The 19,157-nt window shown below is 38.8% G+C and overlaps 1 protein-coding gene across 9 annotated transcripts in view; it reads left to right on the top strand.

Annotated features, from left to right (window-relative positions):
- Positions 1-19,157, top strand: part of EPHB1 (EPH receptor B1) — a 476,084-nt gene that overhangs the window by 390,811 nt on the left and 66,116 nt on the right. For all 9 annotated transcript variants that reach the window (XM_070753153.1, XM_070753155.1, XM_070753156.1 and 6 more), the window contains 2 exons: positions 8,705-8,813; positions 11,228-11,292. In XM_070753153.1, coding sequence (XP_070609254.1) covers positions 8,705-8,813; positions 11,228-11,292 — 174 coding nt within the window. The remainder of the gene's footprint in view (positions 1-8,704; positions 8,814-11,227; positions 11,293-19,157) is intronic.

The raw sequence follows: 19,157 nt of genomic DNA, 5'->3' as shown, positions 1-19,157 counted from the left end.
AAGTGATCCAAATCATTCTTTAATCATGTTCATTTCTGGAGACTAGTACAAGATAATTTAAAATACAAAACAAAAATTCATAATATGCTGTAAGAAACTGGTAAGGTGGGAAGCTATAATTCTCAGACTATGTAGAATCATTGTGTAGCCCTGCCTGAACTGCAGTTATTCACATTGTTTTAAAGAAAGCCATAAAATATTGTTGACTCAGAAATGCAAGAAGAAAAGTCTTGGATTATGTTGTGGTTATCTCTGGCCCAGATCCTGCCCCAAGGAATGTGCAGCTGGATGTGGGGGAGACATCCACATGCTGCAGGCCTGTTTTGCTCCCGAGGGAATCTGCTGATGAAGCCTCCTCTGACCAAGGAAGCATGAGTGACAGGGAAGAGGGGAGTTTGGCAGACAGCCCAGGAGGAGATCAATCATCTGTATCATCCTTGGATTATGAACAAGAATTAATGACACATCCACGCATGCGTAGAGTGATGCATAGGAGACAACAACTGAAGGATTATTACAAGAGAAAATGAGGCCACCTGTGGTTGGGTGGGGCTCCAGTAATTAGGACTGCTGCTATAAATAGCAGCGTGCAGGTTTGGCCATTGTGAAAGAGTATCTGATCGCAGTTCTTCAGGAATCGTGTGTTGCTGTTTTCTGGACTTTGTTGATTTTTCACGTCTTTAAAACCAAAGCAGAGCAATGTGTGTGTGTGTGTGTCTCACTTTGTTGGAAGAAGAAGGGGTGTGAAGTTTTTTCACAGCTGCTAGCTAAGTACTTAATGACTGCTTAAGGGAAATTGTACAGTCTACCCATTGTTTTGGGACGAGCGCTCTTTTCAATACAAAAAGAGTGCTTAGTTTATTTTGAATTTTGTGATAAAAAACATTGTTTTTAATTTCCAAACGTGTGTGTGTCTGAAATTTGTACCCTTGAAGTTTCGGGAGGCTCCTACCAGACAGCCCGGCAGAACAGGATTAATAAACTCTAGTACCCTGATGGCAAACTGATGGCACGCGTGCCACAGGTGGCATGCAGACCCGTATCTTAGAGCATGTGAGGCGTTGCCTTATGTCAGTTCCAGCATGCATTTGCATGCTGGCCAGCTGACTTTTGGCATTCTGGGGTGTGTGTGTGTGGAAGAGGCTGTTTTCACTCTCCCAGGCTTCCGGAAATCCTCCGGAACCTGTGGATGGCAAAAACCCTGACCTAATAGCCTATCAGAATGTTCAGTTGGGGCATTGGGACATTTTTCCTGAAGCCTAGGGAAGGTGAAAAACAGCCCAGCAGGACTACCAGAAGTCTGGTGGCTTCAGTGAGGTCTAAGCGCATGCGCAGGGAGGGTTGCATGCCCTTTTGGTATCTGAGCAAGAAATGGTTCACCATTACTGCCCTAGCATATATAGATAGAGCTCTGCATTGCTGTCAACTGCAGTAGGAAGATTTTGTCTCCAATAAACAACTTTTCTACCCATGTACATTTTTGAATTTCTATTATTACCTAGCAACAGATCATGGGATTGAATTTCTGGAAAGTAGAAATGCATTAACATGCCTAGGAAAGACATTTAATGTTCACTAAATGTCATTGGAGCCTGCAGGTACATTGGAGTATAATTCTCATCATCCACACTTACTTGCCTAGAGGCCACTAGTTTAGGAAATAATATTTTAGAAGATTCTCGTTCAGACTTACTCAGAATCATCTTCATTACAGTTTTCTGAATTTGGGGTAGGCAGATGTTTTTAATTGTTTTCAATCACACAGCCTATAAATCTAATAAATGAATGAATGAATAAATAAATAAATAAAATGGCCATATGATAACAATAGCAAAAATAATAATGATCTAAAAGAATCAAATATTAAAAAATAAAGTTCACCTACTATTTTATTTATTTACTTACTTACTTACTTACTTACTTACTTACTTACTTACTTACTTACTTACTTACTTATTTATATTTGTATGTCTATTTCCCCCTAAATCCCAGTGACCGGTTAGGTCCCACAGAGTTGGCCTTCTCCGGGTCCCGTCGACTAAACAATGTCGTTTGACAGGACCCAGGAGAAGAGCCTTTTCTGTGGCGGCCCCAACCCTCTGGAACCAGCTCCCCCCGGAGATTAAAACTGCCCCCACCCTCCTTGCCTTTCGTAAAGTTCTTAAGACCCATCTCTGCCGTCAGGCATGGGGGAACTGAGACATCTCCCCCGAGCCTATACAGTTTATACATGGTATGTTTGTGTGTATGCTTGCTTTTAATAATGGGGTTTTTAGTGTTTTTTAAATTATTAGATTTGTTCTTACATTGTCTTTGTCATTGTTGTGAGCCGCCCCGAGTCTACGGAGAGGGGCGGCATACAAATCTAATAAATAATAATAAATAATAATAATAATAAATCTAAGGGGAGGGGAGTACTTGCCTGGAGCAGAAAGGATTTTGGAGTAGACATAAAACAAGTCTATATGATGACAGTATTCTAGGTATGAAGTTCTGCATCTAAAAAAGTTAAGTTTTTACTCCAGTCCATCCTACTGCTGACATTCAGTTCTTATTTATTGTAGATCTATGTTGATTACGTGCCACCATGTCATTGTTAATGTTAGTGGCAACATACTTAGGTTTCATGTAGTCCCTTACCTGGTCTTTTATGTCTTCCAATAGTACACTCATCACCACTGTAACCAAGTTTATCTGACTTGCTGCTAGTCATGTTCTTCTTTTCTTCCTTTCCTTCCATCTTTTCTAGCATTACAGCTTTCTCTACTAGGTCTTTGTCTAAAGTAGGGTAATTTAAGTCTAATTCTCAGTGGCTTGAGTGAGAACGTTGGGTTGATTTTGTTCAGGGGTCCATTCATTTGTTTTCTTGGCTGTCTACATATTCTCAGGACTCTGCCAACATCAAAGTTCAAAAGCACCAATATTCATCCTATCCTGATTCTTCAAAGTTCTGCTCACTATTGGTATACAGTAGACACATCACTCCATTTGAATAGTTTCACAAGATCTTCATAGCTACTATACCAAGTGATGTATTTCTTAACTGCTTGTTCTCTTACTGTTGATGGTTGATCCTGAAAGGAAGAAGCAATCAACCGCTTGGATATCTCCATTGTCTGTTCTAAAGCTGGTTGTTTAACCCCATTTGTTCACAGTGTACCTTGAATTTTATCATGAGACCGGGTAAAACATTGATATTTTCAGCCATTGTTATAGTTCAAGTTATTGAAGTTTCTTCCTCCAATTTTAGAACTAGATTAATCATCCAATCTAGTTTCTCTTAATACATATATGTATATAACAAACAGATTGAATAAACGAGGGAAGAGTATACAGCCTTGTTGCATTCATTTCAAACTCTGGGGCCAATATATTTTTCCATGTTTTGTCAGTACTGTGGCTTCCTAACCTGTATTTTAGTTTTTCACAAGGAAAATTAAATGTCCTGGAATCCCCACTTTTCTAACTACGTTTCATAGCTTAATATGAACAAAGGCTTTTTCTTAATCAACAAATTTCATATTTAATTCTTTTGGGTATTCTTTAGCTTTCTCAATTATCCTGTGTACATCAGTAATATTGCAATGTGTTCCTGTGCCTTTCTGATAACCATCTCCTTTTTCATGTAGGACTTTAATCTGCTTTGTTGATCCTAAGCATTATTTTGCTAACATGTGAAATGAAAAATATTCTAAAAGAGTTGGCACACACACTGTTAAGTCTCCCTTTTGGGTGGTTTTGGTATGTAGACTGATTTCCAATTGGACTGATCTTCCAACTGGACTGATCTTCCAATGTATTAGTTACCGTGTAATTATCCAGATTTACTGGCACAGTTTGTTACTTGATTGATTCTTTTTTCCATTTCTTTCCATGTTCCCAGGGGTGTGCCTTTCAGCTTGATAATGAGTGCTGATCATCTAATTTATTTTATTTTATTTTATTATTTTTTTTTTATTATTATTATTTATGTATTTAATTGGATTTGTATGCCGCCTCTCTCCAAGGACTCGGGGAAGCTCCCAGCATATATAAAAACAGAACAATAATGTAATCCAATTAATACTACAATTTAAAAACAAAAGAAAAAAATTAACCAAACAATTAACTTATTAACCAAACATTCAGCAGTCATACTTAAGGCATTCAGTGGTCAGGGGAAGATCTAAAAGTCCCAAGCCTGGCAGCAAAGATGAGTTTTTAAGCTATTTCGGAAGGCAAGGAGGGAGGGGGCAGTGCGTATCTCTGGAGGGAGTTGATTCCAGAGGGCCGGGGCTCCCACAGAGAAGTCTCTACCCCTAAGTCCTGCCAACCGACATTGTTTGGTCGATGGGACCCTAAGGAGGCCAACTCTGTGGGACCTCACCGGTCGCTGGGATTTGTGCGGCAGAAGGCGGTCTCGGAGGTAATCTGCTCCTGTGCCATATAGGTCATAACCAACACTTTGAATTGTGCCCAGAAACTAATCGGTAGCCAATGCAGTCTGCGGAGTGATGGTGAGATGTGGGCATTTCTTGGAAGGCCCAAGGCTGCTCGCGTGGCTGCATTTTGGACAAGTTGAAGTTTCCGAACACTCTTCAAAGGTAGCCCCATGTAGAGAGCATTGCAGTAGTCAAACCTGTAAGCAGGAATTATCTTGTAAATTATCTTGGATGTTGACCTCCCTACTATATAGTACAAGTAGTCCTGTACCTACAGCAGCATATAGGACCATAATTTCTGTTTTGTGAGAAAGTGTCAGGGAGGTTGCATAGAGGTACAACAAAGGGGGGCTTCAAGGAGTGCACAAGAGGCCAGGGAGGGTGAATGTGGATGCAAGGATGTGTGCAAAAGGTGCCTGCCTGGTGCGGCTGGAGCAGGAGGGCTGCCATATGGGTTGGGATAGGGGAGAGAACGGGGAAAGTGTGCAAAGGTGTGACATGAGACAGGGAGTGTGCAGTAACTGGCATGATGTGAGTGGAATGGAGCAGAAGGGGGATGCATTAGTGGGAGAGACTTACTCCAGTGACCTGCAATCTTCCCTGCCAGCTTCCCCATTTGCTGTGTAGGGAAACCAGCACGGAAGGTTGCAAATGGCAATCATGTGATCGTGTGGTGCTTGTCAACTGGTTGTAGGTGCCAGGCATTCAGATCACATGGCCACAGGGTGCAGAAAAATCCAGAACTCATTTACTGCCATTGCAACTTAGAATGGTCACTGAACCAATGGTGCACATTGGTGCACATGTACATATTTTGTCACGAACTGGATGCTTTTCAAAAATATTCTAAAGCTAGATCTGGATGTAATTAAGACTACCTGTATACTTCAATTTATTATTTATTTGTGTCCTGCCTTTATCAATTTTACAAATAACTCCAACGTACCTTCCTATTCCTATTCCCCCCCCCCCCAACAACAACCCCATGACATGAGTTGGGCTGACCCAAAGTTACCCAGTAGGCTTCCATGGCTAAGACGGTCAGAATTCATGATCTCCCAATTTCTGACTTTTTGTTTGATCTCCTTTGAATTAATTATTATCTGTCCACTGTACAGCAGTTCTCAACCACCAGACTTATTATCCCCTGTGGGACTTTGGATATTTTAATGAGGATACAGATTAAAAACATGAAACGGGAGAGTGGGCATGTGTTAGGAGGTCATAGAAAAGCCAAGTGCATTATACTGCAAATACTACCTTGTTGATGCCAGAAAATGTATCAGATTATTATTTAATGTGTGTAGCTGGTAATGAGGTCTGAATGTAGAGTGGAGTAGGACAACAGAGAAAAACAAGGCTTTAAAGATGCCTTAGTTTTTTGTTTTTTGTTTAAATAGTCATGAAATGCAGCATTATACCAGTTTGAAGTTGGAACCCCAGACTGAGTTCAGATATTATTTTAAATGATCTTTCCTCTTTTTCCATGCTTATTCCATGTTCAGTGCCTTTACAGATGTTATTGTAATATTAGTTCTTGTCTCATGAAACAATTCTCTGAAACTCTCTGTTAAGGTCCTTTAGGACATTTTTGTCTTTCTTGGCTTTGGCTTGTCTTCTTGACAATTTATGTATTTATATTCTGACATCAAATTTGCTTTCTTCTGGGGTTTTTCCCATTTTTTGGCCGTCTCTTTTTACATTCATCCTTAACAGCATTAAATCCATTCCACAGGAAACCTAGGGTTATACTGATATTGCTGCACATTGTACATATTTTGTCATGAACTGGGTGCTTTTCAAAAATATTCTAAAGCTAGATCTGAATGTAATTAATTACTATAATCAGTGTCCTTGAGCATATATACAACATGATGGAACAATTAATGTGACTACTAATTGAATATTAATTCAAAAGTATGTTAATAGTCTCTTAATTATTCTATGCTAATGTCCCACGTCATAATATCATCGTAACATGGTTCCTCTCTCGAGTACTTTTACATAGTTTTGCTATATAAGCCTAACTGTAACCCAGAGTTCACTGTCCTTGAGCAATGTCTAACTGAAAAAAGCAATGGAGAGCATGTGTGCATCAGCTGCAAACCGAAGAGATGAGCCCTTTTAAAAATATCTTTCCATTTTAGTTAGACAATTAGACAGGTATAGAGAATATTCTTCCCACAACATAAGCAGCTAATTGAAATCTAACAAGAATGGATAATGTATTATTAAATAATAATTGATTGTTAGATGAGAATTTGTTCAAAATTTATGCATCAGGCAAGGAGATAAAGCAGATACCAGTAATTAGCTTCAGATGAGAGTAAGAAAATTAAAGAGAGGTATGAAATTTTCTGTTTGTAGGAATTCATTTTAAGCTATTAAGTATTCGTGCCAGAATTATTAGAAGATAAGCAGTAATGTTAATCAAATTAATTTATTGTCTACCAGTCAATTGTGGTAAGGTTGGTGCAAGTAGACAGCGCTTTATCTGAATAGTTTCTTGAGGAAGCCAGACAATGTAATAAGGGATATTGTATTTCCTAGAGTTTTATATTAAGTACAGTGGAACCCCGACATAAGAGCTGCTCTACTTAAGAGCAACTCGAGATAAGAGCTGGGAGGGGAGAGATATTTTTGTTCTACTTACAAGCCCAAATTCGAGATACAAGCGCCAAGGAGCTGTCTCCTGAAGCCAAACGCTAACTTCCGCGTTCGGCTTCAGGAGACAGCTGCGAAGCAGCGCGTGTTTTAAAAGGTTGCAGCCGGCCTGGGGAGCTCGGGGGGGTGCTTGCAGCTTTCTTTCTTGCTCTTTTTCTTTCTCTCTTTTACCTTCCCTTCCTCTATTTCTTCTTTTCTTTCTCCTTCCCACCTTCCTCCCTCCCTCCCTTCACTCATTCCTCTCTTACTCTCCCCTTTCATAAGTTTCCTTGCTTCCTTCCTCTGTTCCTGTCCCTTCCCTCTTTCCTTCCTTCCTTCCCACCCTCCGTCCATTCATTCACCCATTCCTCTCTTGATCGCTTAAAGCCGGTCCCTGGTGCAAAAAGGGTTGGGGACCTCTGTCCTACAGGATTGGGTGGCAGAGAAGTTGAACATATGTAAATTTAAAAGTTTAAGAAAGTTTACAAGTTAAGTGAAAGAAACTTCATTATTCATTTATATGTACATGTACATTTCTTCATTAAAAACATGTCTTTCTGCATAATTTAGACTAACTTTGTGAGTTTTTTGAGGGCTGGAACCAATTAAAATTATTTACATTAATTCCTATGGGGAAAAGTCGTTCGAGATAAGAGCTGCTCGACTTAAGAGCCCAGGTCCGGAACGAATTAAACTCGTATCTCGAGGTACCACTGTATCAGCCCCTTAATATAATACTTTATACTAAGTATCAGAAATTCAGGGCAAGCAGAAGCCATAAATTGTTCAATTCAGATATAATGGCAAACTAAAGCTGAAATTAATCAGTTCTTGTGATGAAGAGACCAAAGAATAGAAATCTAAATTATGATTGATATTACTAGCAGAATGAACGTTTACAAACCATTTTACACAATCCCACCAATGCCTTCAATTTAGAACAAAATATATGTAGCTCAAAGTGGAGTTTGTATGTATTTATGTATGTATGTATGTATGTGAATGTATATGTATGTATGTATGTATGTGTATACATACACACCCATAAACATGCATATACACTTAACCTCCACCAAAACTGACTGGGTAAGCTGCTATACACAAACAGATAGAAAATCTCATACTTACTACACTGATGATATTATCTAGTTGGGTAATTAAATATCCAAGAAAATAACCAAGCTCAGAGACCTTCAAGAATTCCAAAAGTTTCAACTTAATTGTAGCATCTGTTGTTTGGGTTGTGTTTTACTAGCTTTAATGCTAAATATAATTGGAGGAGGAGGAGGAGGTTGCAATCAAACCTGAGTTTCATTAGCAACTCCAAAATTATTTTCAGGACATGAGAGGATCTATTGGAATAGTTTTGGTAGTGAATACTGGGGCTTAAAAGGGGGACTACAGATTAAAATTCCTGATTTGCCATGCAACTCCCTGGGTTGCCCTGAACCAAACACTTCTTGTTAGCTCATCTCATTTTGCAAATAGTAAGATAAAACACAATTACCTGTATATGCCATTTTTGAAGGATAGGAGGGTACCAGTCTCATCAATAAATAATCAGGCTGTATTATTAACTGTGGAAGGTATATATCAGCAGGCAGGAAAATTACAAAGCTCCTTATTTTTTTCCCCCCCAGATGACTACAAGTCAGAACTGAGAGAACAACTGCCATTGATTGCTGGTTCTGCCGCAGCAGGGGTCGTCTTCATTGTCTCCTTGGTGGCTATTTCAATTGTTTGCAGCAGGTATTACTTGCCCCATTAGCCTTTTCTTTCCATTCCAAACAGGAACTTTCCCAGAGGATAGAGTAGGAATGTATAAGTGTTCAGCAGGATACTTTTGGCAAAACTAATGATCTGAGGTGATTGAACAGAAAATAGCCCACAGATAAGTGGATGTGCCAGTAGACATCTTTGAAAAAAAACCACTCATATGTACCAAAAAACACTTATATGTCAGAAAGCTCCAGGTATGCAGCTCTGTTGAGAATACCAATTCAAGAGAAACGGAATTACCTAGATAACTCCCTTTGTTTGATAGGCCCACTTTTAGGAAGTTTGTCTCCCAAGGCCCCATGCCTTCTAATGTTTGCCCTCAGCTTAATCTTCTCCAAACTATTCTATTCGTGGTCTCCCGCAGAGGATATTTATGGTGTGTTAGCCTTCTGTTGGCTACTATAGTGTGCAATAAATGGGTATTTGCTATTTCCATTGCCTCTCTGCTTCTTGATCGTATATTATACATCCACACAAAGTGTTATTTTATTGTGATAGTTTTTAAACCAGATTATAAGTCTGTTTTATTTATTTTTAATTGCAGGTGTAATTGCAAACCACTTAAATTGTTTCTGACCTAGAGTTGTTGTTATTATTATTATTATTATTATTATTATTATTATTTATTGGATTTGTATGCCACCCCTCTCCGGAGACTCGGGGCGGCTAACAACAGTAATAAAACAGCATATAACAATAATCCAATACTAAAAACAGTTAAAAACCCATTATTATAAAAACCAATCATACATACAGACATACCATGCATAAAATTGTAAAGGCCTAGGGGGAAAGCGTATCTCAATTCCCCCATGCCTGGAGGCAGAGGTGGGTTTTAAGCAGCTTACGAAAGGCAAGGAGGGTGGGGGCAATTCTAATCTCTGGGGGGAGTTGGTTCCAGAGGGCCAGGGCCGCCACAGAGAAGGCTCTTCCCCTGGGCCCCGTCAAGCGACATTGTTTAGTTGACGGGACCCGAAGAAGACCCATTCTGTGGGACCTAACTTGTCGCTGGGATTCGTGCAGCAGAAGGCGGTCCCTGAGGTAATCTGGTGGTTACTAGTAATGGAAGAAATTGCTAAATTGTTTTCCTAAATCATATTTATTTATTTAATTGGATTTGTATGCCGCTCCTCTCCAAGGACTCGGGGCGACTCACAACATATATAAAGAGACAATAATAAAATCAATCCAATCAATACATAAAACAATCCTTAAAAATCTACTTTAAAAACTTCCATTACCACTCATTCAACAATTGTACTAAAAACATTCATTGGTCAAGGGGAAGTTCTAGTAACCCCAGGCCTGACAACAAAGATGAGTTTTTAGGCTCTTTCGGAAGGCAGTCGTTTAAATTTTAAATGACAGTATCATAAAATAGCTCTTTATTATTATTATTATTATTATTAATCAGATTTGTATGCCGCCCCTCTCCGCAGACTCTCCGCAGCTCTATTAACTATTGGTCAAAAACAGGCCACATTAGTAAAGTGCATTCAGGAGCTTTCATGGGGGAAGTACAGGTAGTCTTCAACATACAACAGTTCAATTAGTGACGGCTCAAATTACAACTGCACTGAAAAAAGTGACATCACGCTTATGACCTTTGCAGCATTTCCATAGTCATGTGATCAAAATTAAGATGCTTGCGAACAGGTTCATATCTATGACTGTTGCAGTGTCTTGGGATGTAGTGATCACTTTTTGTGATCATCTGGCAAGAAAAGCCAATGAGGAAGGCAGATATACTAACAATCATGTTATTAATTTAACAACTGTGTTGATTCACTTAACAACTGTGGCAAGAAAGGTCATAAAATTGGACAACACTCACTTAACCAAATGTCTCACTTAGCCACATCAATTTTGGGGCTCAATTGTGGTTATAAGTCGAGGACTTAACCTGTATTAAATTAGTTAAGAGGGTGAGTGTGGCCATAATTCTAAGCTTTTGTAGATGTGTTTGTGTTGCATGACTCTACACAGGAATTTGGCTTCAGTCACATATTCATGTTTGACATTTTGACTGGATTTACTCCGTCCCCTTGCATGTGAAAAACATAATTGGGAGGGGAGAATTGAATGAGCCAAGGGTGGGGGTGGGGCACAGAAAAGGAATGTATATTATAATGTAAGTACTGTTTGGTTGATGCCAAAATAATGCACAAATTGCTCTCTCATGTCTGAGTAATAGATAATGGACCAGAGTGGGTATAGGAGAATATATGCAGGGGACATAGGAGAAAAACAATATTGGAAGGAGGGCACAGGCATTAGAGAAGTGGCATATTTATACTATCACTGCCTCCAAATGCTTTTCAAAGTGTGCTCAATCTTATAATTTGGATATAATTTGAACTGATGTTTACTTTTTATTTTCCTAGGAAGCGAGCATATAGCAAAGAGGCAGTATACAGTGATAAACTACAGCATTACAGTACTGGCAGAGGTGAGTTCAAGAAGAATATGGAAGGTTATGGGTGGAAAGTTACCCCCGGAAGCGGAGTGACGACGCTGAGACATGTTGTGGATTAAATACGGGTCATTTATTGAATTAACATAAACTTAAATAAATTTGAATACGTCAATTTAAATATTTAAATTCAGAACGAACTAAGGACCTGCAGAGGCCAAAACTAACAGGGCGGAAATTCCTACCAGAAAATTCCTTGGCAACATTGGGCAAAAACTCCTTGCTAAACCAGGTGAAGGTAGCCACCTTCACCTGGATCCAAGCCACGCCCCTTCGTCGTGTGGGAGGAGTTCACCCTCCAATCCCCGTGGGAAATTGGATCTGGTGATTCCCATGGACATCCTCTCCCCAATCCCCGACGTTGTTCCAACCTCTAGTTGCTGGAGAGAGGCGGTCCATCACCCTTTGAAGGATGCCCAAAGGAGCATGCGCATTCGCTTCTAATTGCCCATTTCCGCCCCTAACCTGCCAAACCCCAATGACCAGAGGGAGGCCTATACTGATATCTAAGTGCGCCGCACCCCCTAACCAATCCAGTCCGCACCGTCAGTGTGGAATAGGTGAAAAAACGGCCACCTCTAAAGGGGAGGCCGCAAAAAATTCCTATTCGGCCCCAAGGCGACCTCCTTAGGACACACTTTTGATAGCGGAGGGTGGGTGGGTGTTTGCTTCAGGAAAGCCGAGGCAAGGGGGAGGTCCTGTCCGAATCGCCCTTAAATAGGGCAATCCAGGACCTCCCCCGACCAGCAGGCAGTGCGCCAACTTGGCGCGCTGCCAAAAGCTGAACTTCCAGGTTCCAGAGGAACCCGGAAGTCCGGAGCTCAAAAGAACTGCCGGCAGCGTCTCCCTGGGCTCTGGAGGTAATTTCGGCTGGCGGTTTAAGCCGCCGGCCGGGCATTTGTAAGTGCTTTGCTGTACGGTTTTGATAATAGTCATATCCAGCAATGTGTTGCCAGCCACTGGTGCTCGCAGTGTGCTCCATGCATGTAAGTGTGTATAGGGTGCTCAGGCTTGCATGAGATTCGGATGCTGTGTCCCCACGTGTGTGCGGTTTGGGCGATTTTCACTTTATTTGCTTCTGAGCATGCGCGTAAGCAAAGAAATAACTAAAAATCACCCAAATCTCTCTTGCCTGAGTGTCGTCGCATACGATTTCGGCAATTTTTGATGGTTTTTTGCTTCCGCACATGCACAGAAGCAAAAAAAATGTGAAAACTGCCCAAATGTCACTTGTGTGAGGATGCTAGCTCTCATGTGTGAGATTTGGGTGATTTTTTGCTATTTCTTTGCTTACGCGCATGCTCAGAAGCAAAAAAAGGGTGATAATTGCCAGTATCTCACTGGTTGTGCACGTGAATGGGAGCTGTACACCTGGGTGCAGCCGACCTATCGGCGTCACCCACCTGGGCGCACCGGGTGCTACACACCCCTGGAGTTGAGATAAAGATTGAAAAATACTCGGGGGCTTGGTTTGCTGGGAAAGCAAAAAAAGAAGGGAAAAATAGATGCTAGACAAAGAACAGAGAAATTATATTAAGGTTGCTATAATTCCTTTATTTTGGAAACTAGAAACGGGTTTATAAATTCTGGACAAAAAGAATGCTTGCAAACCTTTTGGTCAGAGAACCAAGTAAGAGCAAGCATAGTATTATCAGAATTTCCTTTGCAGATGCTCAACAGAACTAATTAACAACAGGGAACATGGAAACTGGGTAAATGAAAGGATTTACGAAAAACCCTGAAGGAAATCCTTAGCCATAGAAGATAAGGCTTCTCTTCTGGCATTTGTTTAGCTACATATTTGAAGTAGTTTTTAGAACACTTTTTTACCCAGCTTCATTTAGGCGAAATGAAATGCCAAGAAATACAGCACTTGTTGCCAAATGCTCCTAAGCTAGTTATTTTACTTGAAATAAGTGGTTGCCTTCGGTCTTTCTGCAAATACAGAATTTCACATAGTTCACCTGAAATGGGAGCTTGTTATAGATATAGATGTTATATATAAGGGTAGTTGTATTTGTGCCAGTCATCATTTGATTGGTAAGCAAAAGCAAAATCTTGGAAGAAAGTAGAATAAAAACTTAGTATTTTATTGTCTAAAAATATATTGTCCAAGTGCATTGATTTATCAGGGACAGTTTAATGTTGGAAAATGTTCTTATCTCCTGTTTCATAAACAGATCACATTCCTATTGCTATTTCTGTTGAATTCTGAATTCAATCTAGGTCCTGGAAAGCAGCAAATCAGTTTTTATACAATCAATGTTCTTTTTAACATATTAGGAAAGTGAGTAGGATAGCCTAACCACCAAATAGTTACAGCCTACCTACACATGCTTTATTTGCTTACAGGGTATATAGAACAGCTGCAAACAATTATATTTGATAGTTCCCAGGTGTTTGGAAAAAATTCTAACACAAATGTGCATAACTCTTTGGGGTTCTATAGATTACAGCCATCAGCAATACCTAAGTAAACCTCATCCAAACCAGGAAATGAGATGAAAGGTAGGAAACCAAATTGGGAGCAGCTGAAATACAATTTGCACTGTAGAGGCAAAATCTCCCAGACATTTTATTTCTGTAAAAAGACAATGTGAGCCTAAAATGTAGGGGAGAACATTCTCGTTATTATTCAAATGGATGGATGGATGGATGGAATATGCTGCTGTATCTTGTAAAGGTTAATCAATTGAATATTAAAATGAAACAATTAAAGTATTTTCTGACCTACAAATTGGTTTCAGTGTTTTCTTAAGATTTTGAATGTAGTTATTTGTAAATTCTGCTTGAAATTACATGGGCCAACATACAGTAGTTTGCTGTTGGGAGTCTGTTGCTTTAGTAGGACCAATATGAATAAGTTGCTTCTTATCCAAGTCTCTATAATTATGTGGTAAATATGAAAATACTGTAGTATCTAACCATTTCCTTTTTTCAGATTATTACACTTATAGGCAACTTTTTAAATTGAAAAAAATGCATAGCTTAAAAGTTTTTCATTTATCAGTTTACACTTCTGTATTAACATTCTCACTATTTCTCTGATCAAGATATTTCTGTAGACCATGCTTGATTTTTTTATGCATTTATGTTTTTAACTAAGCCTAAGCAATATTGTATAACTGCTTCTAAAGTAAACATAAGATTGAACATGGCAAGAGATATGAGGGTCCAAAGTGAAAGATATGAAGAGGAAATGGTGAGGATAAACGGAGTTTTGATGAGCAGACTTCAAAGAAAATGCAATCAGCTAGGAAATGTTCTTCTTACAGTGGGTTGTTCCTCTAAAATTCTGCACTATAACTGTGGTATTTCCAAGGAACTAATCCAAAGAAAACGCTATAGCACATGTCATACATTCTTCGGCAGAACATACTTTAAATTATATTTTGACGAAACCTCAGGAAAGAAATCATTTAAAAGGATGTGATGACTGGACAACTTTCATTCCTCATTACCATTCCCTACTTTCAGTGTTTGTCCTATTTTGAGCAAAGAAGATTGGGTGGGAGACATTTGTGACTGTTTTTAGCCTGGATACTTACTTTTCTGAATTAATGAGAGATTTTTACAAGAACCTTCAGCATGGCTGAAACAGTATATGTTAACCCATTTCTGTAGATATTTCCGAATATCGTATTCTTTCCCCAAAGTAACAACGACTAATAGAATATCTCTTAAAAGTAAAGGCAGAAAATTAGATCCAATCTGTTATTTTATTTTGCTCCAATAATGGAGGAAAAAGAAAACAGCCAGCCAATATCAATGAAATTGTCATACATGAAAGCCATAATCTTTGATTGGCCATGTGGTTATTGCTTGACTATAGCTTTAGTTAGATATCCCATGATCAGTAAGGAAATTTTCTAAAATAAGGTCATGTTCACCTTGAAATTTAACTGATGAGGTGGCCAGTAAGGAATAGATACAGATTTCCACAATAATTAACTTCGTATTGGGAAGTATTCAACTATTATTCAAAATTTCATTCCTAAAGTTTAGGAAAGTTAGGTCCAGCCAGGATCTGGATGAAAAGCTTGTTTCTGAGAAGCTCAGATACCCTTCACTTTAATGGAAATAAGGGGTACATAATGCATTAAATTAATATATGAAATCAATATTTCAAATATCTAGAAATACTGTCAACATAATTATTTATTTTTATTTATTTATTTATTGTTAGAGTTGAAAGGGACCATGCAGGTCATCAAGTCCAACCCCCTGCCTGAGCAGGAATCCTAAAGCACCCCAGCCAAATGGCAGTCCAATCTCCTATTGAAAGTGTCCAGAGTTGGGGAGTTCACAACCTCCACAGGCAGGTTGTTCCACTGGTAGATCGCTCTGACTGTCAGGAAGTTCTTCCTTACTTCTAGGTTGAATCTCTCCTTGGTCAGCTTCCAGCCATTGTTCCTCGTCCGGCCCTTTGGTGCTCTGGAGAATAGAGGGGCTCCCTCCTCTTTGTACATTAACAATGTAGTGTTATGAACAACTGAATTTAAAAAATGTATTTATACAGTATATTTTGGAAGTGAAATATTAGAGAAATTATCCCTTCTCTATGACTAATGGTGATCAGAATGATAAAGACATTAAAATTAAGATGAATAAAAATAAATTCCCCAACAACTGGAGCAGACTGAGCTCCTTTTTGTATGGATAGATAGATATAAATGTAAATTATGTAAATATTTTGGGGAATACTTGAGTGTTATTTATACCCCATCTTTATTATTTTTACAAATAACTCAAGGCACACCCAACATAGTTTCCTCCTTGTATTTTCCTCATAACAACAATCCTGTGAGGTTGACTGGACTGAGAGAGTGACTGTTCATAGTCACCCATCTGGTTTTTATGCCTAAGGCAAGACTTGAACTCACAACCTCCTGCTTTCTGACCTAGTGTCTTTATCACTAAACCAGACTGGCTGGCTGTTGTTGTTTTCTGTTTGTCTATTGGGTAACTTAGTTTAGTGTGACATTTAAATGGATTATATTTTACTTGTTTCTATTTGATTCTTCAGGCTTGCAAAGGTGGCCAAAAAAATTGTAAGAAACACATCACTGGGATAATATTTCAGTATATGCAGTACTATATCACTAAGCATCAGTATAAAAACATAATTTAATGAGTGTGTCCATCTCAGTGGCTGTTGATACTAGTATGGAAAACACACTACACATAAGAATTACAAAATGTTTTCATTGGCAATCTTTATGTCAGGTTATAATCTTTACATCATACAGAATATTTATATATTTTACATTCTGATATATTTCCATGCTAAATGTATCAGAATAAAGAAAATTTAAGACGTGTAGCCCTTCATTTACAGAATGGTGGCATAGAAGAAATAAAGTTAAAAGACCACAGTGATTTCCAGAGAAAGTTACATGAATACATATGTTAAATATTAAAATAACAAATACATAATTTACATTTATGATCAAAATTCTTGCTTACATTACATTTTCTAGAAGGCATTTGGTTGAAAGTTAGAAAGTCATAAACAAAAGAACACTGAGAGGTACAGATTCCATGATTCAAAGAGACTAAATAATTTTTTCATGGTTTAAATATTTGCTGAAATAAAATAATAGGAATATTTATAGAAGACAAGGAAAATATTATAGACATTTATTGTTTTGATATTAGATATTGTAAAGTACCCATAAAAGAGGATATTGTCTTTATAAAGTAATCTAAAATTGAGGAAATACATCTTTCTGTTGATTACCATCTGTTGGTGATACAGAAGTAAGCAATCTTTGAAGTACCAAAATGTTTTCCTTTGGCAGAATGGAGAAGCTGCTAATTCTCAGCATGATAAAAGAACAAAGCTTGTGCTATCAGCTAGAAATATTCTCTGTCATTAGTACCAGAGTTGTTGCATGTAGTATATAATTGCATAGCAGGATGTGCTTTTTATCCTCTGATCTTTGAGCTTTCATTCATGCTGGGCTAATTATGTCAGCCCACCTTTACCCTAGGGTAGTTCCAAACTATGGCAAATTTTCTTAACAACTTCAAAGCCATTTATCAGTTGTGCATATACCTTCTCCCTGGGCCTTCATTCTATACTGCTGGGCATTTATAAGCCACATTACACTTGCATAGAATATGCTAGTACTATGTTACAAGGTCATTGTGCCCTCAAATTGATCACCTGAATTATATGTTTGTTTTGCTGTCCCATTCTGTAAACCAGACTTGGTTATCATCTTGTAAATTCCTTTGTAATTCTGCTAGAGAATTGGCTGCACCTATAAAAGGATTTATGAACAGTAAAAGACTATGTGATGAAACATTTATGAAGCAGTCAAAACAGAGATAACTTCCTGGCTAGCTTCACTGTTGGCAATGGAAGAATTCAGCTTTGGACCAATGTGTACCTAATCATTTGTTCAGATATTAGAATACTCTACATCATATTTAGCACCATAAAATTTATATAATAATGAAGAAATTGATAAATTAGTATAGGGTTTTATCCAGCGGTGGGCTACGAGCCGGAATGGTAAATTGCGCTTGCCGCCGTAACTCGTAAGTTCTTGCGGGACCAGCGCAATTTTGCTGCTGCACCTGTAGAGGTAGCAAAATTGCACATGGATCCACAGGTAAAACCTTTCCAAAACAAGGGGGCAATTTTGCTATCTTCACAGGTGCAGCAGCAAAATTGCGCTGGTCCCGCAAGAACCTATGAGCCGCCACGGCAAGCGCAATATAGCTTTCTGGCTCGTAGTCCAATGCTGGTTTTATCACTGCATTAACTGTAATGCAATCTATATAATTCAAGTCAAAACTGAACATTAGTTTTCTTTTCTTTCTAATTCTCTTCTCTCGACTCCCTATTATCTTTCTGACACCTTTCAGTTACCTACAGGCTAGCTGCCAAAGATAGATAATTATACGTGGCCTATAGATTACTGGTTGTGTATTCCTACAATAACAACTGAAGCAATTGGTTGAGTTATCTAGACATTATTGGTTCATACTAGGCATGTTTAGCTGGAGGGAAATCAAATATATATTATTATTAAATGAGTCATTCAGAATACCTGTATCATTTTCTTTGAGACGCTCTGAAAGTAGCATTTAAATTTTTTTTATCTGATGAGAGGTAAAATTCAGAACTATGTGGATCTGGGAAATTAATAAACTATAGTTGAATAGTATTTAAATAAAACAAAAGCCATACCCACCCACCATTATTGAAGTATTGAAATAGCATTCAAACAATATTGATAGGCCAAGGGTAGTCCTTTGAGGGAAGAATATGAGCCATCCTATCCTACAGCATGTACCATGTACCGGGGAAACTGGAAAGCCGTAGAAGCCTGATGTTGAACCTGTTTACAATCCCCTAAATCTTGCAGTTTTAGTTGTTTTAGCATTTTAAAAAGGGAACTGAAAATAGTTCAGGAAGTGATGAGAATCTTAGTTTTTTCACCTAGCCATTAACAGAAAAAAAAAAGTCACCCTTAATGGCTCTGGCCCAGCTCCTGCCCCAAGGAATGTGGAGGTGGATATGGGAGAAACATCCACATGCCACAGGCCTGTTTTTCTCCCGATAGAATCTCACGATGAAGGCTCCTCTGACGAAGGAAGCGTGAGTAGCAGGGAAGAGGGGAGTTTGGCAGACAGCCCAGGAGGAGATCAATCATCCTTATCATCCCTGGATTCTGAACAAGAACGTATTACAGACCCACACATGCGTAGAGTGATGCATAGGAGAGAACAACTGAAGGATTATTACAAGAGATAAGAGAGGCCACCTGTGGTTGGGTGGGGCTGCTGTAATTAGTGCTACAGATAAAAAGAGCAGCGTGCTGGTTTAG

This window comes from Erythrolamprus reginae, chromosome 5, assembly GCF_031021105.1.
Source record: "Erythrolamprus reginae isolate rEryReg1 chromosome 5, rEryReg1.hap1, whole genome shotgun sequence".
NCBI classification, from domain to species: Eukaryota; Metazoa; Chordata; class Lepidosauria; order Squamata; family Dipsadidae; genus Erythrolamprus; species Erythrolamprus reginae.
Note: the sequence above shows the minus strand (reverse complement) of the source record. Positions and strands in the feature narration are given on the sequence as shown.